The sequence below is a fragment of the Aquarana catesbeiana genome, linkage group LG01, assembly GCF_042186555.1.
Source record: "Aquarana catesbeiana isolate 2022-GZ linkage group LG01, ASM4218655v1, whole genome shotgun sequence".
Classification (NCBI taxonomy): Eukaryota; Metazoa; Chordata; class Amphibia; order Anura; family Ranidae; genus Aquarana; species Aquarana catesbeiana.
The window spans coordinates 260519621-260546452 of record NC_133324.1 but is presented as its reverse complement, the minus strand read 5'-3'; the positions used below and the strand labels follow the sequence as shown (position 1 = coordinate 260546452).

General features: G+C 42.4%; 1 protein-coding gene across 1 annotated transcript in view; it reads right to left on the bottom strand.

Annotated features, from left to right (window-relative positions):
- The window catches only part of PIWIL1 (piwi like RNA-mediated gene silencing 1), a 766743-nt gene that overhangs the window by 293168 nt on the left and 446743 nt on the right, over nt 1-26832 (bottom strand). The window contains exon 13 of the mRNA XM_073597707.1: nt 1072-1186. Coding sequence (XP_073453808.1) covers nt 1072-1186 — 115 coding nt within the window. The remainder of the gene's footprint in view (nt 1-1071; nt 1187-26832) is intronic.

Here is a 26832-nt window from a genome sequence, read left to right as displayed (position 1 = left end):
AACACTTACAGGATGGAGGAATAAAACGGGCACATCATGGAAGTGTATAAAAGCAGCATTGGAAGGGGTCACGGTGGGAGGAAGTCTTCAGACTGATGGATGTGTGACACACTGGATCACTCACAGTCCGCAGCAGGATGAGACGCTGGGACGCTGTAGGAACTGACGTCATCCACGAGGAGAGGAGAAGGACCCGGAAGTGATGTCACTGCTGAAAGACTAGAAACCAGCCTGGACCGCAGTGCAGAGTGGAGGAAGAGAGGTCATAAGAAAGGGACGTGTTTCGGAACTCTAGACCGTTACTTTGTCAACCTATGACCATAGCAATGGCTGGGCACAATATATATATAATGGGCCGGCCATGGGCGGGTACAACAATAGAAAAAACAGGAAGTAGGCATTATACAAAATGGAAACAAAAGTAAACATAAAATAGCGTTCTGTAAAAAAATATATTGTATATAGCACTTAGCAAGTAGAAGAATTATGGAAATTGACAAAATGGTAGCAGCATGAAAAGAGATAAAAATTGTTAAAAAGTTAAAAATACATATATATGAAGAAAGCCTGCGGCAATCAATAATAAAATGTGGATATGCATGGACCAATGCATTGTGCAAGCTTATGGATTGTGTTTATGCGTGCCTGTTTTATTCCTCCATCCTGTAAGTGTTTTTAACCCAGTTGGGATATTAAAACATGTTTTCTTCTGCACTTAGAGGTGCCTTTTGTTTGCTTATGTTTTCATAGATTTTGCTTCATTCTGCCAAGCCTCAGCCATTAGTGTTGAAGATTTCTCCATATTATCGTCACTGCGATTACGATTGGACTTTTGTATAGAGACTTTTTGCTACAATGAAGTTTTGAGCGCCCTAATTCCCTATCATTTTACTATAATAATGTAGGGGGCACCGCACTGTCCCATACCACAGCCAACAACAGTGAACTGTTCCATCGATAAAGCACTGCAGCAGTTCTCCGTTGAGTGTGAATTCAGCGTAAGGGTTTATAGCAACTTTAAACAAACACATTCATTTTTTTATGTCATGTTCAATATGCCAAACTACTTACAGCTCTATTTGACATCAAAATTTTCTCGGGAGGAGCAACTCTTCCAGCGAAAGACAGCACGTTAGTGTCAAAGTTCAGACCCCAGGCACAAAGTTCTTTCTGGACATTTTCATCCCTACAGACAAGGTACATAGTTGCATTTAGTAGCCTAGTTTGACAATTCTTTACTACAGAAAGAAATATTTTTATTCCATATATCAAACTGCTTAGAATATGTTGGCATATGTTGTACAGACCATGTCTAATAAACACAAAGTCAAAAATGTAATGTATTGCAGCCTACCAATCATTGGATGTGGTGGCTGCATTCATTTTTTTGGGGCTTTTTTCCATCTGCTTTCACCTGGGAATCTGTCCAGTAATAAACTTCCTGTACTAGCGTGTCTACACTCAAGTAGGAGGCGCAACACAGACACACTAGAACAGCAGCGTTATCAGCTTGGGGGATGTGGCGTGTTAGATGCACTGGTAAATTTAGAGATACACTAAACAAATTGCAGCCAAACTCCAGATAATACTTTATAAGCAGTTACAGCAACATCTTTGATCATTTTAGAATAAAGGATTTACATGAATAAATAAAAGCTGATCATTGAAAGATTCTCATCAGTGGTAAGTGGTTTGACTCAACCCTCTAACAGCTACATCTGCAGGTCAGTTTGCTCTACTAAAAACACAAGACTTACAGGCTAGATCACCAGGTCCTAAAAAAAGAAAAAAATGTATGCAGCCATCACATCTAAGAAATAGCCATAATATAATAAATGCTTTTTTGGGTTTATTAACCTCAAACTGAAGCTACCGAAATGTAGGTTTGTTGGTTGTTGAGGTAATCATTGTGAACAAGGTGACATATAATAGGACTGATGATGGCTTAAACAGGAGCCACTCAACATTTAACACCAAAAGACTCATCTGTAATAAGTGAAGAAGGTGCCTGATCTCCAGAAGCCTCAGTGTCAATGGAGATCACAAACACAGTAACTTTTAAGTGCATTTCTACTGTTACAGACCATAGGCTATTTATTTGCTAGGCATTTTGCCTAGTTTTGTATGTATAGCTTTTTTTTTTATAGTAAAACCACATTTACACACTGCAGAGGTCTCAGCTTCCTTATACCACAAAGTAACCTTGCTAGATAGACGCAAGCAAAACATTGGGGGTTTGTGCCAGGATTGTGCTTAAGTTCAACTGAAGCAGACCTCTTTTTTGTGGTGTGTTGTGTAGCTTGTGCTTGGTAAAAATGCTGCGTAAGCGGTTTAGGAAAAGCAAGGCTACAGAGGGTTCTGGTGACCAGAAGGAAGTGTGCAGCTTACCTATCTGGGCCAGAAACAATGAGTGGGAGCCTCTTGCTAAGGATTTTGTAAAGTATGCTTCTCCCTTGAATATGACTTGGGGTGATAAAATCTCAGATCATTTTGTATATTTTATCCTTAAGGGGTTGGATTTAATTAAAAAGAGAAAAGTACAGTGTCCACAGTGAGTTGGTATTTCCTTCATGCTATTTATACCAAATCACACAGAAGGGAGAAGGCAGAGGTTAAAGTATTAAAAGAGCGTATAAAAAAAGGCTTATCAGTGCGCCAGTAGATGAGACTGCGTCTCTGGACACCTGCAACCCGGACCAGATATTGGAGCGTATAAAAGCGTATATATATATATATATATATAGGTAACCAGAGGAGGCAAGATATTCACCGATTTGGCTCTGAGGAAGAGGGTACGCCCTTGGAACGCCGTTTTTGATGCCATCTGACCCCTCCAATATCCGGTCCGGATTGCAGGTGTCGAGAGACGCAGTCTCGTCTACTGGCAGACTGATAGGCCTTTTTTTTTTATACGCTCATTTGTGAGTATGATTACTGCTGTTAGTTTTTTAATAAATTTTACCATTGGTAATGCACAAGGTCGCTGCGCCCTCCTTTCCTCTTTTTATGTTTCAGTTTTAAGGATACCCATTGTTCTGAGGAGGGCAGCAAGTCTGCATTCATTGTTTTATCCAGAGGGATGGCCGCACCACTTAACTATAGACTAAGCCCCCAAGTGCAGGAGATTGTTTCTGTGTTGTTTAACTGTATTTGGGGATTCCAGCAGCTGGGCGCAAAGTCAACGTGGTGTAGAACATTATTAATTGCCAACCAGTGAAAATGGTATTGTCTATAGAAGAGAAGCAGCTAAGGAGAGCTTCACTGGCAAAAGGCTTCTTGAACAGCATTAACAATTATGAACAGCAACCAGAAAGACCGGAAAGTACCAGGACTACCCAATGATACACCAAATAGGGAGGAGATGATGATATCGGCTTTTTACAAACTTAAACCCCTTTTAGAAAATGAAATGACTCAATGGTGGGATAGTATATTGTTGCAAAAATATATATAAGTAAATAGGATCCCTAGAGGGTTAAAAATAACAAAACTATGTAGCTTTCTAGATGAGGATATTAGCCATGAATGGACTAAAGAGATGCGGCTATTTAATTGGTCCTGGCTAGAACTGATTATTAAGCAAAGGGAGAGAAATCTAGTAACCATCAAGATAGATATCACAAATATACAAGAAGAATTAGCTGCGTTTACAGATCTAGAATCCTTTATGGTATGGGATACTAGGATCAATGAGCAGACAACAGAATTTGAAGCAGACCTGATAACTGGAAAATCAGGAAAATTTGAGAGGGATAAGCAGGACTATATGTCAGGATGTGAGTTCAATTGGAAGAGAGATAAGACATCCACACTCCCAATGGACGAGCAGGATGGAATAAGAGAGAATAGTATTGGTCACCCGAGTCAATCTTACCAACAGGGTAGTATGGAGTTACAAAATCCCCCCTTGGCCAACACACCTTTTAAAAAAGAGACTAAGAATAATAGGAACATAAATGGAAATAGGAATAATTACAAAAATTAATACTGGAAAAATGGGAAAAAAATACCATGACCGGCCAAATTTTACAGATCAAAAGTCCACGAAGATTTCCCGCCCCCTTGGCACAAAGGGGTCCACCCTTGGAATTTAATGGTGAAGGCCAATGTAACCTGATGGACCAGGGGGTCGGGGACACCCTGGGCCAGGATTATGTCACTGACAATACTATGCTACCACAGAGAGAGGCTCCAATACAAGAGGGACAAATTGACCCTCCAACGTTATCAAACTTGGATGCATTGGAGTAAGAAGAGTCCATTTTAAGGCTAAGAACAAATAATCTCGGGAGGGGGGGTGGAATGCTACTAGTACTAAGGACACAAAATCAAAAGACAAGAATACCTTTTTTTTTTGTGGAATAAGCTGCGGGGAAGACAAAACCCACAGCGCAGAAAGTATAGCATTCAGGCCCCTCTCTCCCACAAACACCAAGCGACAAATAAATCAACGAGAAGAGAGCGAAGGAGAGGGAGGGAAGAAACCTAAGAAGGGAACGGAAGCAGTAGATGGCCATTCCACCATAAAAATATACAACCTTTCGAAATTTGACTTCTCAAAAAGAGAACTTGAGTTGCTCAGGAGGGGTCTTAATTATGCCCCAGAGAGCCCCCCAACCTTTTTGAACTTTTTATTGACGTGTACAAGTTTGTGCGAAATTCTCACAATTAAGCGTCACAACTTGTTGAAACAGATAAATGGAGTAGCTAACAAAAACCAAGAGATAACGTCCCCCTCCCTTTCCCCTGAGCCTTTAGATAAGGGAATGTTGGAGATCCTGGAAGAACTATACGTAATGAACAGGAAAAGATTCTGCGATACCTTTCCCCCTACATTCAATCGAAGAACTATACGTAGAAGGAGGTCAAGAATTTATAGACGAGATCCCTGCCCTGACACTAGAGGGAGGGATTATCAATACTATAAGAAAAAAAATACTCAATTTAGACCAAAATCAAGTTTTTATCCGCATTGGAATAAAGGCAACTTTATACCCACCTTCTATGAGGTGGTGATGGAGGTGGTGTTTAGGAGAGTTTGTGGTGGCAAAAGATAGAAACATAACAAGGGCCATAAAGTAGACATAGAGGGCCCTCTGAGTAGCCTGAGAAAGAACTTATTAGAAAAGCAGATAAAGGTGGGGATCTGGTAATACAGTTTAGAGATCAATATCTGGAGGAAGCATATAGACTGATCGGAGATACGAACACATGCAAAAGACTCTAGTGGGACCCTACCGGCACCTACAATGGTGAGCTCAAAAGATTGTTGGACAGGGCACTATCAAATCAGGTCCTGACCAAGAATGAGCACCAATTTCCACACTCAAAACATCCAGTGGTCCCTCACTTCTACCATATACCAAAGGTGCATAAAGATATGGAGAAGCTTCTTGGTAGACCAATTATTGCAGGAATCGAAAGCCTGACCAGCAAGCTCGGTAGCTACATCGACCATTTTCTCCAGGGATTGGTAACCAGTCTGCCGTCGTACATTAAGGACTCAGGCTACGCCCTACAGATTTTAATTGCGTATACGTGGGAGAAAGGCTACAGATGGCTATCACTCGATGTAGCATCTCTATACACATCCATTCAGCATGAATTTGACCTTAGAACAGTGGAGTATTATATGGCAGAGGCCCATCTGCTCAACCCATTACAAGCAAAATTTTTATAAGAGTGCATTGAGTTTACCTTGACCCATAACTATTTTTTGCTTATGGGCAGATTCTACAGGCAAGTCAAGGGAACGGCCATGGGGGCAAGATTTGCCCCCAGCTACGCTAATCTGTTTACGGGATATTGGGAGCTCAAATATATTTGGGCTAACAACCCATATAGGGGCAACCTAGTTCTCTATGCACAGTACATTAATGACGTTCTTATAATATGGAATGGCACCGATGAAGAACTGGAGGGATTTTTGGCACATTGTGCAAGGAACCCCTTTGGAATCTCGTTCACACACGTGGTAGACGAGAAGTCCCTGGTTCTCTTGGCTCTAGAGGTACGAGCCGATAATAATGGAGTAATCTACTCAAGGACGCACTTCAAGCCGAGTACAGGGAAATCCTATCTCCAGGGCCCGCAGTCACCATCACCCTAGGTGGAATAGGAATGTTCCTTTCGGCCAGTTCTGCAGAATTAGGCGGACCTGCATGTTAAAAAACGATTTTGAAGAACAGGGACTGATCTTGAAGAATAAATTTAAAGAGAAGGGGTATGAAGATACACATATCGAAGAAGCCTTCCAAAAATACCTACAATTATATCAAAATACTTGCGCAGAAGGTGGGAAAATGACAAAATATGATGGCATGGATGAACACAACCACAAGTAAGGTTCTGCACTAGATATAATAACAAAGTCCCCATAATACAGAGAATCTTCAGAAAAAATTGGAAGATTCCTAAATCAGATCCGATTTTGAAGACTAGCCTAACTCCACACCCAAATCTAGACTTTAGGAGACTAAAGATTTAAGGAGTATCATTGCTCCGAGCAGAGTGAAGAAAACTAGGAATAAAGGGCTGAACAATATTTGGACCACAGTATTTGACCAAAAAGGCAGCTACAGGTGCGGGACTAGTAATTGTGGGAATTGCACACATATGTGTCGAAGGAAAAAGGAGGTAACCGGAGTTGATGGCAAAAGCTATAAGATTAAGCAGTTCATCAACTGTGGCACTCCATAGGTTATATATGGCCTCCAGTGCCCCTGGGGTCTCACATTGTTCGAACTTCACGGCCTATGAGGACAAGAATGGGAGCAGTATCACGACAGAAAAAACAAATATTCTGTGCCACGACACTTTAAGGAGGTGCACAATAGTAGCACTGATGGCCTTAGAGTCTTTGGAATAGAGGCCATAACGAATGACTTAGACAGTGGCAAGAAGCATCAAATACTATGTACAAGAGAGGCCTTCTGGATTTTCATGCTGGGGTCCCTGGCTCCGCATGGCCTGAACGAGGGGATTGACTATATAATGTAGTATGACTTCAAGACCCTAGGAGGCCTTCAGTACTGTTAAGCCCAGTCTTACATCCCGACTTCTTGGCTGCTAGCTTGACCTCCTTTCCTTCTTTGTAAACCCATTTTGGGCCTACGGACCCTTCACCAGTCCCCAAGCATTACCCCTAGGGGTCCTGCCTAACACTTGGTCCAGGTTTGCCCATGACATGAAGCTATGTTGCTGCGTGGATACATGGGTGCACTGCACAATTGAACTGGACTATATGTATTTATGGCCTCCTTTTTGTATATATGTGTGGGAGTGCACCCTGTAGTCGCTAGGTATAGATAGGGCAACCCTAGAGTCAGGTTGAGGGCTTTAAATAAGCTTCTTTAGATTAACATTTAACAACAATAATTTCAACTAACATGGTCATCTCTTATGAAATCACATTGGACGCAAGCAGGATACTAGGTTCACCCAGCAGTAATAGAACGTAGTGATCCAATACTTTGGATTGATTGTGAACTATGTATAAAAGCCATGACTATGTCCAACATGAACATTGGAGTTCCAATATTGCTCCTCTGGTTTATTGCCTAGAATTAGCTCTGTTGTTTGAATGCACAGTATGCTGGTGGTAACGCACATATAGAGGTATATGTATATTTTATGAAATGTATTGCTTTTCAGTATACAACATACAGTGGGGACGGAAGTTATTCAAACCCCCTTAAATTTTTCACTTTGTTATATTGCAGCCATTTGCTAAAATCATTTAAGTTCATTTTTTTCCTCAATATACACACAGAACCCCATATTAACAGAAAAACACAGAATTGTTGAAATGTTTGCAGATTTATTAAAAAAGAAAAACTGAAATATCAGTATTCAGACCCTTTGCTGTGACACTCATATTTAACTCAGGTGCTGTCCATTTCTTCTGATCATCCTTGAGATGGTTCTACACCTTCATTTGAGTCCAGCTGTGTTTGATTATACTGATTGGACTTGATTAGGAAAGCCACACACCTGTCTATATAAGACCTTGCAGCTCACAGTACATGTCAGAGCAAATGAGAATCATGAGGTCAAAGGAACTGCCTGAAGAGCTCAGAGACAGAATTGTGACAAGGCACAGATCTGGCCAAGGTTACAAAAAAATTCTGCTGCACTGAAGGTTCCTAAAAGCACAGTGGCCTCCATAATCCTTAAATAGAAGACGTTTGGGACGACCAGAACCCTTCCTAGAGCTGGCCGTCCGGACAAACTGAGCTATCGGGGGGAGAAGAGACTTGGTGAGAGAGGTAAAGAAGAACCCAAACATCACTGTGGCTGAGCTCCAAAGATGCAGTCGGAAGTTGGGAGAAAGTTGTAGAAAGTCAACCATCACTGCAGCCCTCCACCAGTCGGGGCTTTATGGCAGAGTGGCCTGACGGAATCCTCTCCTCAGTGCAAGACACATGAAAGCCCGCATGGAGTTTGCAAAAAAAAAACACCTGGACTCCCAAGATGGTGAAAAATAAGATTCTTTGGTCTGATGAGACCAAGATAGAACTTTTTGGCCTTAATTCTAAGCGATATGTGTGGAGAAAACCAGGCACTGCTCATCACCTGTCCAATACAGTCTCAACATTGAAGCATGGTGGTGGCAGCATCATGCTGTGGGGGTGTTTTTCAGCTGCAGGGACAGGACGACTGGTTGAAATCGAGGGAAAGATATGCGGCCAAGTACAGGGATATCCTAGACGAAAACCTTCTCCAGAGTGCTCAGGACCTCAGACTGGGCCGAAGGTTTACCTTCCAACAAGACAATGACTTTAAGCACACAGCTAAAATAACGAAGGAGTGGCTTCACAACAACTCCGTGACTGTTCTTGAATAGCCCAGCCAGAGCCCTGACTTAAACCCAATTGAGCATCTTTGGAGAGACCTAAAAATGGCTGTCCACCAACGTTTACCATCCAACCTGACAGAACTGGAGAGGATCTGCAAGGAGGAAAGGCAGAGGATCCCCAAATCCAGGTGTGAAAAACTTGTTGCATCTTTCCCAAAAAGACCCATGGCTGTATTAGATCAAAAGGGTGCTTCTACTAAATATTATTATTATAAATACTGAGCAAATGGTCTGAATACTTAGGACCATGTGATATTTCAGTTTTTCTTTTTCAATAAATCTGCAAAAATATCAACAATTCTGTGTTTTTCTGTCAATATGGGGTGCTGTGTGTACATGAGGAAAAAAATGAACTTAAATGTTTTTAGCAAATGGCTGCAATATAAAAAAAGAGTGAAAAATTTAAGGGGGTCTGAATACTTTCCGTCCCCACTGTATATTACGATTTTATATACACTTCTCGTGTTATATCAATTGATTGGTATATGTGTAATATATTGTATGTATATATATATATATATATATATATATATATATATATATATATATATATATATATATCTTTTACAATATTTCTATAATACTTTTTATTTGTATGCATATTTTATGAACTTGGGCCTGTATACATAGGAAAGGATCCCACTGGTGGATCTACTAGTATTCGGGCGCACTATGGCTATTGTGCATTCTTTAGGGTCTCTGTGTATGTCCACATGCTAATGGACCCAGGGGGCTCCCACTATGGGTTTGCATCGTCTTGCCATATGACTTGGCGTAGAGGAGTATCACGATATTTATGGCTGAATATTCACTATTTGTAATTAACATTGGTTAATATAAATTAACTGAAATTGAAAATATAACCCAGCTTTCTGTCATTGCTTCTTCGTATTTTTATGTCTGGTGGAATCGTGTGTTCCCATAATTCAGAACCATCTAAGAAGTATTCCAACTTTTAAACCGTTGGGAGTTCCATGATTCCACAAAAAGAAGAAAAAAGAAAAAAAAAGATATAAAGGAAAATGAAAAAAGAAAGAGAAGAGGAGATGGGATTAGAGAGAATGGTAGGGGAGGATAATAGATATATTGGGAGAGGGGGGGTTGGGAGAATTGCAGGGTCGGCAGGTCCAGATCTACTATGTGGAGTGTCCTGCATACTGTCAAACTATCAAGTAGTTAACATAGCCATACCTTCATCCGAGTATATAAAAATGCTCCAGAGTGTCCATGTCCAGAGATGTTGTTCCTGCTTGTTCTGTGCTGTTAGGACTAAGTCCTCCAATCTCCTGATTTCCTCCACTCTGCGCAACCATAACCCTATAGTCGAAGATGAGCTTTTTTTTCCCATGATAATGGAATGCAAGATTTTGCGTTTAATAAGTGTCTTACTGTCGATTTTTTTTATATTGGTGGCGGAATATTAGTGGCATGCAGCAGAATAAAAGCTGGGGCGTCTCGGATATTTCGTAAATTTTGATCGTTTGACTGTCGTCCAAAAATGTTGCAGCAGAGGGCAAGACCAAAAGATATGAAGGAGTGTCCCTTTGGCACCTCCAGCATTTATTAGATAAGTTTTATTGGCTACTATTATTAACTATTATACCATGGCCAAAATGTTGGATGTTGAAGATTTTGTACACCCACATTGTTGCCTGCCTGGAACATGCCCTTGAACATTGGATGGGGTTACCTCCAATATGGTAGGAGACGGGTATGGGATTAGATTGTGTGATACGTATGTCTATGGCTTAGACTGATTCACTAGGTGGATGCTGTCCACTCAGATGGGTGTGGCATGTTCCGGTGGGGATTGGCCTGGGCGTATGCATGTGGATATATATATAGGAGGTAACCAGAGGAGGCAAGCTATTCACCTCTTTGGCTCTGAGGAAGAGGGCACGCCCTTGAAACGCGTTAGCCGTTTGTGCACAAGGTCGGTGTGCCCTCCTTTCCTCTTTTTGTTTCAGTTTTAAGGATACTCATTGTTCTGAGGAGGGCGGCAAGACCGCAGGCATTGTTTTATTCAGAGGGTTGGCCGCACCACTTACCTATAGACTTAGCCCCCAAGCACAGGAGATTGTTTATAAGGTATTAAAAGACCAGCTAGCCGTTGCTTAAGAGTGTGTACGTTCAGCTGCTAGTCAGGCTGATGATTTGCAAGAACGGTGTGCAGCCCAGATGACCAAATCAATGAATGCTTTAAGGAAAAGAAAGGGGTGTTAACCTGTTAGTAAAGCCAGGGTACAATAATGCCTTAAGGAAAAGGAAGGGGTGTAAACCTGTTAGTAAAGCCAGGGTACGTGCCATTGTCACATCCTAAAACTGGAATCGTGAGAATGTGCTGTCCTCAAATGATAGTGAGGATGAGGAGATAAAGAGTTTGATATTTCTGATGATGATCTGCTAGTGAGCAAAGAATAGGAAAAGGCAACATGATAGACAGGATATGGCAGATGGGGAGGTGCATTATCGCAACCCCAGAGATGTTGAATTTGAAGAAGTATGGGAGTTTACACAAACTGAGCTCCATGAGCTGGCAAAACAATACAAAGGTCTGGGGAGCTCCTATTGAGTTGGCTCCAACGCTGTGGGGATGAAGGAGTGGACAGTGTTGTTTTGTCAGGTAAAGAAGCAGTGGCTATGGGAGTGTTAACCACGATCCACAATTGCGTCAGGCAATGCAAAAAGCTTGAGAGTTTAGTGTGAATTATTCACTGTTAGACCTTGTGAGAGATGGAATAGTCCGAGTTTACGCTAGTCCTACTGACCTGGAAAATACCTACCCCTAGAGATCAATAGGAGAGGGTATTTCCAGGTTACATGAGATGGGTTGTATAACTGGATTAATTACGTTTCCAGAATGGTTGGGTGCAGATATGGAACCCTTTACGTCTACTCTGCGCTCTAAGCTGAAGTCTGTGCCATTGAATCTCAGGGCTCTTTTATTGTCTTGGCTGGGAGGCCTGGGATTAAACATCAAGATTCATGAAGACACTACCCTTAAGCCAGTTGGGGGAGCTAGAGGAGACTAAAACAAAACCTGACAGACAGTAGATAAGGTCAAGTTCAGACAGGATGAATACAAGCAGAAAAGAACAGAGAAGAAAGGGAATGGGGTAGAAAAGACGGAAGGTGAAGAGAAAACCAGGTTAGTTATTTCTAGGAAAGAAATGTGGGTGGACCTATTAAAGGCAGGAGTACCTAAATATGAGATGGATGGGATTTCTACTGCAGAAATGTTGAAGAGGTGGAAACATTTAGTGGGGAAAACTGTCAGGGTTCAAACACTACTCCTAGTGAAGATAACATCTGCCTAGACTTAGAGAAAACAAAACAGACCCCTCCTGTTAGCCCCAAAACAATTCCCAACACTGCGCATGAACCCAAACCCAAAACCCTTTATCCTGGGGAGGAGTTAAAGAGATTCAGAAAAGGGGATTGGGAGGTTCCTTGTCCTTTATGAAGGGAAGGTGGGTCTCCTGTAAGAGCAGTGAGGGCAGTGACAGCAGTAGACCAACACCCATATGCACCTGTTCCAGAAGTTACACTTTTGCAGGGAAATCCTTCCCATCACAAAGGAGAATTGATTTATGTAGGACTGGGAGGGCAAACCACACCAGCAGTTAGGACACGGGTGAAATTGGCTATTGGCAGGGGACCAGGATTTTGAACAAATGTTTTGGTATCAGTTACCAGAAAATATTCTTGGGATTGATGTACTTCAAGGTCAGTCTATTCAGACTGAATTGGGTACATTCACATTCGGTATTCTGATAAAGCGTATCTGGTTAGGGCGGTGAAGGCTGTGGACAGAGGTCATGTGAAATGGACATCTGTCTACATTCCTCCACCAGAGAAGCCAGTCTTGTCTCAAGCAGTACAGACTTCCTGGAGGCTACAAAGAAATTGGCCAGACTATTCAAGAACTGTTGAGAATAGGGATCCTTAGACCTGCTGTAAGTCGTCCTTTATCGTCTCCAGGGTTCCCAGTAAAGAAAGCTGATGGGACATATATAATGACTGTGGATTACAGAGGTCTAAACAAAGTGGCTCCTCCATTGAAGTCAATTGTATCTGATATGATCTCAATTGTTGAGAAAATTGCTAGAGGCAGGAAAATATCATACTGTGATAGACCTGGCTAATGCTTTCTTTTCAATTTTGATAGACCCAGAGTGTCAAGATCAGTTTGCAATGTTCTGGGACGGCCGCCAGTACACTTTCACTGTGCTTCCTGAATACGATGTTCATTCTCCAATGATTTGTCATGAACTGACTGGCCAAGATTTAAATACTTTGAATTTGAAAGTCGCTGTGTTTCACTACATTGATGACATCATGATCTCTGGGACAAAAATTGATGCACCTGAAGAACTGCACCTGCTGATACAGCACTTGGAAAACAGAGGGTGGGCTATCAACAGAGACAAAGTCCAAGGACCTGCCACAGAGGTGACATTCCTAGGAATGATGTGGACTGGGCCACAGAGGAAAATTCCAAAGACAGTTGTGTAAACTATCCAGGCGCTGTCGCCCCCTACTACTAAAAAGAAGGCACAGAAGTTCACTGGAGTTGTGGGATTCTGGAGATCGTTCATCTCACATCTTTGACTGATTCTGAGGCCTATATACAATGTTACCAGAAAAAGTTCTCATGGGGTTCAAAGCAGCGGACCGCATTCCTTGCTGCTAAAGAAGCCATTTTGCAGCATCATGGATTGGGACTCATAAAAGAAGGAGTACCATTTCAGCTGGATGTAGTGGAGCAGGATGGTACCATATCTTAAGAGTCTGTGGAAGCCAAATGAAAAGAAAGGACTGAGATCAATACCCACTGGATTTTGGTCCAAATAACTGACAGGGGCAAAGAAGAGATACACACCCCTAGAGAAGTACCTGTTTGGGGCCTACACAGCACTTCAACACGTAGAGACCATTACAGGAAAGGACACAGTTGCCATCCATACTGCATTGCCAACAGCAGGATGGGTGAGAGATAATGGACAGATCACTAGGGCAGCTGTAGCCCAGAACCAGACACTGAAGAAATGGAAGTGGTGCCTTCAAGAAAGAGGGGGTATTGCAGCTGGGGATGTTAGAGACATTTCAAAACAGTTGGCAGGGTTTGTTACTTTTACCAGCACCCAACCAGAAGAATAAAATCCTGTGCTGCAGTCATTCCCCATTCAAGAGGCTCCACCCTTTGAGTCTCTGTCAGAAGACATGAAGGAGTCAGCGTGGTTCACTGATGGTTCAGCCATAGTTGCCTTGTCTGGGATTAAATGGACAGCAGCAGCCTACAACCCAAATACAGACACAGTGCTAAAAATAAAAAATGGGGGGAGCTGCTCTAAATTGATTGATCTGTAAGGCAATATTCCATACCCTCACAATATTACAGATGGTGTACCACAAGTGAAATGGTGATTAATAAAAAAGCATAAAAATTCTCTTGATATGGGTACACTGCCACAATGATTAACCCCTTCCCGCCGACCGTACACAGATATGCGTACTCGGCTTTCCGGGGTTATACCGGGATGATGCCCGCAGCTGCAGGCATCATCCCGGTACCGTTGTTTACAGCGGGCGTTCGGCTACCCATGTATAACAACCGATGCGGCTAAAAGCCGCTCGGTTGTTATACCGGAGGAGCGGGAGGGGACATTTTTTAAATTTTTTAAAGCGTCGCCTATGGAAATTCAATAGGTACCGTAATTTGTCGCCATTCCACGAGTGTGTGCAATTATAAAGGGTGACATGTTTGGTATCTATTTACTCGGCGTGACATCATCTTTCACATTATACAAAAAAATTGGGGTAACTTTACTGTTTGGATTTTTTAAAATTCATGAAAGTGTCCCTTTTCCAAAAATTTGCGTTTAAAACACCGCTGCACAAATACCGTGTGATAAAAAATATTGCAACAATCGCCATTTTATTCTCTAGATTCTCTGCTAAAAATATATATATAATGTTTGGGAACTTAATTTTCTAGCAAAAAATACAGATTTTAACTTGTAAACACCAAAACCAAATTTCAAAAAAAGGCTTAGTCATGAAAGGGTTAAGCACCAATGTACCAATGAAAGAACCTTCAGTGAAACAAACAATATTTGGACAATATAGTGACAATATAAATGAATGAATAATGACACCTAAATTATTAGTGACAATAAAAAAGTGCTAGACTATACAAAAAATTAAACAGCTGAGTTGTTACTGAATAACAAAGTCCATATGTGATAATAGTGACCATAATAAATCAAACATATCAAAAAAAGGTCAAAATGATATAAATATAGTCCGTGAAAAAAACTGTTGACTCTTCTGCGGTGACATAAAACGGCACACCCCAATAAAACGTGAAAGATGAGAAATGCCTTCACCACAGCAAACAACTGCTGCTTACCAGATCGCGTGGTCACTTATTACAGGGCACCACAATGAGCAGATGGCTATTACCCCAGCCCAGGATCTCTGTGGTATACACTGAACTCCTCAACCTCAGGGGTAATGGTCCTCACACAGCTCAGATCAGGCACGGTAATTGAACCCCCATAGAATAACAAAGGCTTGTATAGTGTAAAACCTTCACACTTATTTAACTACTTTAGCCCCGGAAGGATTTACCCCCTTCCTGACCAGAGCAGTTTTTACAATTTGGCACTGCGTTGCTTTAACTGATAATTGCGCGGTCATGCAATGCTGTACCTAAACGAAATTTGCGTCCTTTTCTTCCCACAAATAGAACTTTCTTTTGATGGTATTTGATCACCTCTGCCATTTTATTTTTTGTGCTATAAACGGAAAAAGACCGAAAATTTTGAAAAAAATGATATTTTCTACTTTTTGTTATAAAAAAAATCCAATAAACTTAATTTTAGTCATACATTTAGGCCAAAATGTATTCGGCAACATGTCTTTGGTAAAAAAAAATGTCAATAAGCGTATATTTATTGGTTTGCGCAAAAGTTATACAAACGTCTACAAACTAGGGTACATTTTCTGGAATGTACAACAGCTTTTAGTTTATGACTGCCTATGTCATTTCTTGAGGTGCTAAAATGGCAGGGCAGTACAAATCCCCCCAAATGACCCCATTTTGGAAAGTAGACACCCCAAGGAAATTGCTGAGAGGCATGTTGAGCCCACTGAATATTAATTTTTTTGTCCCAAGTGATTGAATAATGACAAAAAAAAAAAAAATTACCAAAAGTTGTCACTAAATGATATATTGCTCACACAGGCCATGGGCATATGTGGAATTGCACCCCAAAATACATTTAGCTGCTTCTCCTGAGTATGGGGATAACACGTGTGGGACTTTTTGGGAGCCTAGCTGCGTACGGGGCCCCGAAAACCAATCACCGCCTTCAGGATTTCTAAGAGTGTAAATTTTTGATTTCACTCCTCACTACCTATCACAGTTTTGAAGGCCATAAAATGCCCAGATGGCACAAACCCCCCCAAATACCCTATTTTGGAAAGTAGACACCCCAAGCTATTTGCTGAGAGGCATGGTGAGTATTTTGCAGCTCTCATTTGTTTTTGAAAATGAAGAAAGACAAGAAAAACATTTTTTTTTTTCTTTTTTCAATTTTCAAAACTTTGTGACAAAAAGTGAGGTCTGCAAAATACTTACTATACCTGTCAGCAAATAGCTTGGGGTGTCGACTTTCCAAAATGGGGTCATTTGGGGGTTTTTGTGCCACCTGGGTATTACATGGCCTCCGAAACTGTGATAGGCAGTGAAGAGTGAAATCAAAAATTTACGCCCTTAGAAAGCCTGAAGTCGGTGCTTGGTTTTCGGGGTCCCGTACGATGCTATGCTCCCAAAAACTCTCACACATGTGGTATCCCCGTACTCAGGATAAGCAACAGAATATATTTTGGGGTTTAATTTCACATATTCCCATGGCATGTTTGAGCAATATATCATTTAGTGACAACTTTGTGCCAAAAAAAAAAAAAAAATTGTCTTTTTCCCGCAACTTGTGTCACAATATAAAATATTCAAGGAACTCGACATGCCTCTCAGCAAATAGCTTGGGGTGTCTACTTTAAAAAATGGGGTCATTTGGGGGGGGGTTGAACTGTCCTAGCATTTTAGGCAAAACATTTAGAAGCTTATGTCACACATCACACACTCTTCTAACCACTTAAAGACAAAGCCCTTTCTGACACTTTTTGTTTACATGAAAAAATTATTTTTTTTTGCAAGAAAATTACGTTGAACCCCCAAACATATATTTTTTTTAAAGCAAATGTCCTAGATTAAAATTGTGGGCATTTAATTTTTTTTTTTCACACAGTATTTGCGCAGCGATTTTTCAAACGTATTTTTTGGGGGAAAAAACACACTTTTTTAAATTTTAATGCACTAAAAACACACTATATTGCCAAAATGTTTAATGGAATAAAAGGAGGGCATTCCCTCCCACTGCTTGTAAAAGCAGTCTAGAGGCTAATTAGCTGCTAGGATTGCTTTTACATGAAAGCCGACCGGTGAAAAGAATGATACCAAGATGATACCTAAACCTGCAGGCATCATTCTGGTATAACCACTCAAAGTCCAGCAACATACCAGTACGTTGCTGGTCCTTGTTGGGCATACATTGTAATCTTTTTTTTTCATGCAGCCTGTGGGCTGAACGAAAAAAAGAGATTGATCGGTGGGTATGCCCACCATTAGAATACCTCCATTCATCCACCCACTTCTAATGATGGGCATACATGCACCGTTTATATATGCTGAAGCATGGGGGCATCTGCCCCAAAAGTTAGGAGCAAATCGCTCCTCCGCCCCTGCTGCCCCCATGCTTCGGCATACATCACCTCCGCTGGAGTCACGGCTTTATTTATCGTGGGAGCAAACGCTGTTGCTGTCAAGATAAATAAATCCGCGTTGCAGCTGAATAAAACACAGTAAAGAGTAAAGTATAAAAAATTGCATACCTGAAAAGCAAACATGATAAAACACAATAACAATAAAACATTGCATAATAGAGTACAGTAAAAAAGAGCAGAACAATAGAGAGAGAATAGAGAGAGAGAGAACAATAAATCGACAACTATTTTTTTTATTTTATGTATTTTTTTGTGTTTTTTTTTTTTTTACACTTTTTTTTGTAACTGTAACCGCTTCCAGGTTTGGGTCTCTCAAAACGCGATGGCATCTTGGGAGACCCTGTGAAAGTGTGCCTAGTCTGTGCAATGCTGTACCCTACACTAATACTCAACTAGTGTATGGTAGCGTTCAAAACATTCACCAATGCAAAGACCAGGATTGTCAGGACAGGAGGGACAATAATAGCGGGTGTCACGCCTATATCCGCGCTTGCTGCAGACACAACATCTTTTTTGGGGGGGTTCATTGGGTAGGGGTACTCGGAAGGAGAAAGATAATGCCTCTCATGCAGCCGACTACATTTGGTTGGGGATGTGAATGGGGGAAGTAAAGATGCTGCAGAAGTGGGAGTTTCCCTATTAGGATTGGCGAATGCAGCAGGAAGGGCATTATGGGCATGACGGGCCTGTGTTTGTCTTCTTCTTGGTGGCAGCGGGACACTACTTGTGCTTGCCACCTCACCAGCTTGAACTGCACTTATAGGACTCGCCACGTCACCAAGTGTTACTGCAGTGCTGGTTTGACTACGACCGGGGTGTACTAGGCTGCTGGTGCTTGCCAGTTCACTAAAACGCTACCAAAAAAACTGTTAGCGATCGTAGGGATCAGGCATGACTCTACGAATGCTGTAGTTATGCGTTTAGTGTTTTGTAAGTGAGAGTGATCGATCGATACTGCACTTGGGTGGGCTGGGCCGAGGCGGAGGGGCAAAACGCAGGTGCTAGCAGGTATCTGGACTGATCCCGCTAACACTGCGTTTTTGGGAACTCTAAACTGCTGGGGACGCTAGTATAGATCTGATCGGATCAGATATTGATCCGTTCAGATACTATACCACTAAGGGAGGTGTACGGTGCATGCGTGGGTGTTAGCGCTACTGGCATTAACCTGACGCTGCCTGGGGCTGGTGCTTGCCAGTTCACCAAAACGCTACCAAAAAAATTGTTAGCGATCGCAGGGATCAGGCCTGACTCTGCGAACACTGCAGTTATGTGTGTTTAGTGTTTTGTAAGTGACAGTGATCGATCGATACTGCACTTGAATTCGCTGGGCTGGGCCGGGGCGGAGGGGCAAAATGCAGGTATCTGGGCTGATCCCACTAACACTGCATTTTTGGGAACCCTAAACTGCTGGGGACGCCAGTATAGATCTGATCGGATCAGAAATTGATCCGTTCAGATACTATACCACTAAGGGAGGTGTATGCTGCGTGCGTGGGTGTTAGCGGTACTGTCGCTAACCTGACGCTGCCTGGGGCGACGCAGTCCCTACCTGACCCTAAAACCTAAGTTATATTACCGCCGGGCGATCAGGGGGGCTAAACCTTTATTAGGTAATAAATGGCGGGTGCCCGGACACTATAAAAAATTAACTAACCAGCGTCACCCGTAACAGTTATACGGTGATCACTGGTGAAAGGGTTAACTAGGGGACAATCAAGGGGATAAAACCTTTATTAGGTAGTATATGGGGGTCCCTGACGCTATAAAACGCTGACGGCGAACCTATATATTTACCTCCCTAAATAGCGTCACCAGTGACACTAAAACAGCGATCAGAAAAACGATCGCTTAGTGACACTGGCGACGGGGGGTGATCAAGGGGTTAAAACTTTAGTAGGGGGGTATCCTAGACCTAAAGGGGGCTAACACTAACTGCCCTACCACACTAACTGTCACAAACTGACACCAATGCAGTAATCAGAAAAAAAAACTGCTTGGTGTCACTGTGACAGGGGGTGGGGTGATTAGGGGGTGATCGGGGGGTGTACAGTATGCCTGGTGTGTTTTACTGTGATGTGTTGTGTTGTGCACTCACATCGATGTCTTCTCTCCTCGGTGCCGGAACGGAAAATAGCAAGCCGAGGAGAGATGAGATCACTTCCTCTGCCGCTGTTTACTATACAGCAGCTGAGGAAGAATATCATTGGCTGGGAGCGATCACGAGGGGGTGGCCATGAATGGATGGCCTCCCCCTCACCTCTGATCGCTCCGGGACAGAAGCCGACCACCTCGGGCACCGGGGGGGGGTCTGATCGGACCCCCCCGCCCGCGGGAGGCAAGTAACGTACCCATACGTTACTTTGCCTGCCTGTGCCATTCTGCCGCAGTATATCTGCGTGAGGCGGTCGACAAGTGGTTAAAATATCGTAAGACAAGTGGACACGTACAGTTAAGTAGATAAGATACAACATAATAAAGAATAGAGCCAGCCGGCCGGCCTCGAATACAGCCTGTTTCTTCCGGGACTAAATGAATTGCGGTGATGTCACTGTGTCGCTCCTCAGTGCTGCAGGAGACCAAAATTAGAGGGTCCAGTCAATATGCAGAGTTGAAAGCTGTAGTGATGACTCTTCAGGAGGATCCTTCTTCCCATGTCACTATCTACACTAACAGCTGGGCGGTTTTTAAAGGACGGACGGCTTGGATGCCCATGTGGAAGTCCAATGAATGGATGATTCATGGAAAGGTGGTGTGGGGAGGCAAGAAAGTCTAGGACTACATCTGGAAGGAAGCTCACTCCCACACCATAAAAATGGGGCATGTTGATGCACATGTGCCCCTAGTCCCAGACTTTGAGAACTATAAAAGATTTGCAGATGAAATTGTCAAAGTGAAGGCAGTTGTGCCAATTGATCCTGTCTTGATGAACTTGGCCAACTGGACCCACAAGCAATCTGGACATTTGAGGCATAAAGCAAAAATATGAATGGGCACGGCAGAGAGGATTGCCTTTATCCATGGACATGATAAAGACTGTAATAGGGAACTGTACAGTGTGTGGAGAAGTGCGACAATGGCCATTGCAAAAGTACTCCACCGGGTTGATTAAGAGGGGTGAGAGGCCTGCAGAGATCTGGCAGATTGACTTCATCAGTCCCCTGCCCCTGTAAAACAATGGAATGAGATATTGTTGCACTGCAGTGGACACCTAATCAGGACTTTTGCTTGTTCATCCTTGCAAACATCCAGATCAAACCGCAACGCTTCAACGGCTCAAGAAACTTGTCGTTGCTTATGGTTGTCCCAAACAAGTCTAAATTGATAATGGCTCACACTTCACAGGATTGACAGTACAGCAGTGGGCCAAACATTTTGGAGTGTACTGGTTGTGCCACATCCCAAATCATCCACAGGCAGCTGGTTTGATTGAAAGATACAACGGGCTATTGAAGGTCCAGATACGCAAACTTCCACCTACACATACACTAAGGGGGTGGGATTAGGTCTTCACACAGGCAGTCACGTTGTTCAATTCTAGGCCAATAGTCAAAAGCACACCATATGAGGATGGTAGGGGTTGGGGCACAGATTCCACAGCTGGGGTGCACAGTTCAGTATTTATGTAAGGTTCCTGAAAGAATAGGGCTTAACAGATACCATGTTACTGCTTCCCATGCCATAAAAACCAAGAGTGACAAATCTGAAGCTGAAGCCTATCTAGGAATGAGAGGGAATCTGGCAGGAAGGTTTGAAGTTATATTTGCATTGGCAGGAGAGCTTCAAGACAGTGGCTGGAACTCTTACTGGATAGTGGATACTTCTCAGCAAGAGTGGAATATGAGGCTACATAACATCAAACCTTCAAAAATAAACAGTGGCTGAGACTCATACTGGATTGTGGATACTTCTCAGCAAGAGTTGAAAGTGAGGCTACATAACATCAAACCTTCAAAAATAAACAGCAGTGATCATCTGGGAAATATCAGTATATTTCCTCCCCTCCCTACTGATGTTCTTTGGGAGGGTCAGAAGTGGATACAGGCAGGTAGCAAAGTGTTGGTCAGATATGCAGGCAAGAAGCCATTTAGAGGAGAGGATGTAGCTGAAGTGCTGAGATCTACTGTTTATGCATTATTAGAAGGAACAGATAATCTGCTTAGTTTTCCACTCCACAGGCTGTCTCCGATTTAAATCGATAGGAAGACCAGAGAAAAAATGGTTATATCATGGACAGAATGATAGAAAACCGCAATAGCTATGGAGAACAAGGCCTTTGATGTATTACAAACCTGGTTCTAAAGAACTTTAAACTGGACTTTTTGATGAACTTTTAGCCAAAGACTGAAACACCTTCTCAGTAACAGAAATATTGGTTTCCAATCAAGGAAAATACATTTTTAATTTTTTTTTAGTTTAGAATGAGTTTAGCGATTTTCTAAGTGTAGCCAGAGAAAAATCAAGGGCGGAATGTGTTGCTTTTGATATAAAATATAATTTTTCTTTAACTCACAGCATTACACTACCTCACTAACTGCAATCTTCTGTGAAAAGTCACAGTTCCCAGAAGATTGCCTGATCATTAAGGTGGCACAACGCATCTCGCGCAGAGCACACCCAGCTATGAAGCTGCAAGCTGGGTGCACAGTTATGCCGGCACTGGGGAGAGGAGAGGGAGATAAACTAGAGATTAGGGCAGCCACATCACTGGATCGTAGGAAAGCTGAGTGTGTTTATTGACCGTTTCCGACAGCCTCACGCAGATAAACTGCGGCAGAAGGGCACGTGCAGGCAGATTAACGTACCTGTATGTTGCCCATTAAGAGGATGCGCGCCCGACAGGAGCTCCGTGACCGGGATCGCGGGTCCCGCGGACTCGATGTCCGCAGGCATACCCGCGATCATCTCACGGTAAGGAAGAACGGGTAGGTGGTAATGTAAACAATCATTTCCCCATTCTGCCTAATGACACTGATCACGCTCCCTGTAATCGGGAGCGGTGATTAGTAATGTGTCACACACAGCCCCTCCCCTCCACAGTTCGAATCACTCCCTAGGACACACTTAACCCCTACAGCACCACCCAGTAGTTAACCCCTACACTACCAGTGACATTTTTACAGTAATCAATGCAATTTTATAGCATTGATCGCTGTATTAATGCCAATGGTCCCAAAAATGTGTCAAAACTGTCCACCATAGTGTCGCAGTCACGATAAATATCGCTGATCGCTGCCATTACTAGTAAAAAAAAAAAAAAAAAAATCAATAAAAATGCCATAAAACCATCCTCTATTTTGTAGACGCTATAACTTTTGCGCAAACCAAACAATAAATGCTTATTGCGATTTTTTTTTACTAAAAATATGTAGAATACATCGGCCTAAACTGAGGGGAAAACATTTTTTTTATATATTTTTATATATTTTTTAGGGATATTTATTCTAGCAAAAAATCATGCGTTTTTTTTTCAAAATTGACGCTATTTTTTTGGTTATAGCGCAAAAAATAAAAACCGCAGAGGTGATCAAATAGCAAGCCCTATTTGTGGGGGAAAAAGGACGTCAATTTTGTTTGGAAGCCACGTGACACGACCGCGCAATTGTCAGTTAAAGCGACGCAGTGCCAAATCGCAAAAAGTGCTCTGGTCAGGATGGAGGTAAATTCTTGGTCAGGAAGTGGTTAAAAGTCAGCAGTTAGTTTTTATAGGCGCTGACTCTTAATAAACTCAAAGAACTGGAACTCCGCCTTAACTTTGTGCCAAGGTGCTTTGACTAGGGAAAGGAAAAGATCCGTGTTCATGCTTTGCAGAGACACAAGTTTGATACCTTCACTTCTGAAAGAACGGCAATCTGCTTTCTTTACAGAGGCAGATTGTCGTTCTGCCTGTGTACTGTGTAATACAACACACATCGGGAGCATAGTCCGGCGGCACGCATGCTATAGACCCCAAAGTTTCAGATCACCTACTAGGTACATGATCAGGAACAAGGTGGCCGCCCTGCTGCAATAAATGTACGGTGGGCGGTCAAGTGGTTAAAGTGGTAAACCCTTACATATACCTTACCTAGTGAAGAGACTGGCCTGTGGATACACAGAGATGAAACAAATTCTCCAATGTAAGGTATACCAGTTTATTTGCAACCCTTTCCATTTTACATCCATTGAAATTGCAAAATTCACCCAAAACCTTTCAGATCTGAAGAGCAGGGGGCAGGGAGCTGGAGTTATACTCCGCAGAGCTCAGTGAGTGGAACTATGAGCTGATTAGTGGGAAATTCCCAAGCACACAGGAACAGATGAGGTTGTCAATCAGCTGACGGTTTCTCCCAGTCACCATTTTAATCTTGGTGTCAAGGAAACTTGTCAGGAGCGATTAACGAAGCAGCAGAGGTGACTCTTAGGGGTTTAATTACTAAAAAACAGAAGACTGCAAAATCTGCTTTAGCACTGCATGAAAGCCAATCAGCTTTCAGGTTTTATTATCAAACTTTTATTGAACAAGCTGAAGTTAGAACCTGATTGGCTAACATGCCCACCTGCAACAGAATTTGCACTCTCCAATTTTAGTAAATCAACCTATAAAGAACCAAAATATATCTCTGTTAATTACAGACCAGTTAGCATAACATCAATAGTATGCATGCTCTTGGGGGGGAGGATGAGGGACTATATACAAGATTTTAGTAATGAAAACATTATCATTATGTCAGAAACCATGGAATCAGGCCGAGACAGAAGTACCGTTAAATCACACTTGTTTAATAATAAAAATAAAAAGAACAAACATAGTCAAAACATAGCCAAAGTTCAGTAACCGGAATGGTTAGTCAACCAAGTCAGAAGTCAGGGATCAATGTAGTGGAACAGCAAGCAGGATCTGGAGCCAGAAGGGATGTCAGCAAAGCAAGTCTTGAACAGGGTCGCAGATCGTTTTTGTGATGTTGACCAAGGCGAAGGCAGAGCTCTTCTGGACTGGACGGCTTAAGTAGGCAGGACTGACGGGCAGAATATCATCAACAGCTGAGTAACTGTGGAGAGAGATGGGAGCTGGCAATCAGCCAACAGAGAGCGGCCAGCTCAGAGAAAGAAGGGCTGAGCCCAGCCCTGACAGTATCCCCTCAACGACCCCTCCCCCTCGGAGGGCCATCAGGCTTGAGGGGAAAACATCTATGGAAATCACGGAGGACAGGGGTATGTACGTCCAAGGATGAGACCCAAGAGCGTTCCTCTGGACCATACCTTTATGTGCCCACAGAACTTACGGGATTCAACAACCTGTACAGCGTGAGGACGTGGCACCGAGGTGCTAATAAAGCAGTTGCAGACCAAAGGTTTTAATAAGGAGACATGAAATACATTCGAAATACACATATTAGAAGGAAGGTCTAATGCGTAAACCACTGGGTTAATCCTGCAATGAATATGGAAAGGCCCAAAAAACCGAGGTGCGAACTTCAGTGAGGGAACACGAAGTCAGAGGTTGCAAGATGACAGCCAGACTCTGTCCCCAACCTGGTAGGAAGGCGCAGTGAAACAAAGACCACGGAGATGCTCCTCTAACGCAGGAATACTTTGCGGAACAAACGAGTCAGGCAACATGGAAGGTTGGAAACCATAATTCGCCATTAACGGGGACAATCAGGAAGCAGAATTCAAGGCACTGTTGTGAGCAAACTCTGTAACTTCTCTTTTAGACCCCCGATCCCTTCATAAAAAGTACCTGTCACCACCTATTACTTTCACAAGGGATGTTTACATTCCTTGTGACAGCAATAAAAATTATCATTTTTTTTTTAAATAAACACAATTTAATAATATAAAAATAAATAAGAAATTTTTTTTTCTTAAAGCGCCCCCGTCCCCGCATATGTAAACGGTGTTCAAATCACACATGTGAGGTATCGCCACGATTGTCAGAGTGAGAGCAATAATTCTAGCACTAGACCTCTTCTGTAACTCTAACCTGGTAACCGTAAAAAATTTTGTAAATTTTGTAAAGCATCAAGAAGGGACTAAAGACACATAATGTCTCCAAACACTTTAAATTAGTGCACGGTCAAAACCCCAGAGGACTAAGTTTTTGGGGCATTGAGAGAGTTAAAAAACATTGGAGAGGGGGCAATTTTTTACGTCAATTAAGTCGCAGGGAATCGCATGGATTCATGAGACTAAGGTTCTCACCCCTGGGGGCCTGAACGTTGAATTTGACATTAATTGCTTTATCTCAGATCGTTAGCAGTTAACTGTCAAATCCTTTATCATCTATTGGCCCTCTTCCTCCTCGTTTTTGTTGGCGGTATTTTATTTTAAAATATTTTTTTTTTGGATTGATGTTATTCACATATTCTATTCATGATGTATTATGGATGATTCCGAGGATGACCGTCCAGAGCGCGGGATGACAATTAATTAATTTTATATGAAAATTAATTTTATATGAAAGTTACTTCTATTATGAATCTTTTTTATATATTTTTTCTGTCGTGTTCGTTTTTTACCTTTTAAAATGCCAGCTCCATGACTAGCAATGTTTAGCGGGCAACTGCAGCGGATATTCTCTGCAATGTTTCCTGTTTACTCACATTGCGCTGCTCAGTATCCCTCCCCATGTCGCCATGGTGATAGGTACGCTTTTATGGTGATTGGCTGTGTCCTCTCTTTGATATGCATAAAAGCGGGTGAGTCATGGCCAGCCGCCGCCGCTGAGGAAGTCCCGCCCCCCTTTAGGGACGTAACGCGTACGGCACCGCCCACGTTGTCTGGATCGTGACGTCACCCGCGCTCCGCTCGTCCATCCGATGTGGATCATCCTTTCACTTATGCTGCTTTCCTTTGCACTGGGGTACAGTGCGATGCTTGTGAGTGTTTTTATCTGCTTATAAATAAACCACGTTTTAGCCATCAACAGAGAGCACTAGATTTCCTTTATATTTTACATGTCATGACTGCAAGATTATCTTATTGCTGAGGCTTGACCGGGATCTGCTTATATCGCCCCCTGCTTTTATCCCCGTGAGTGAACTGCTGATTTGACCTGACTGATTTTACTCAGGGGTCCATCTATAGAGGTGAGCGGCTTGTGCTACCGAAGGTGGAGGTCCATGTCACTACAGTCACATAAT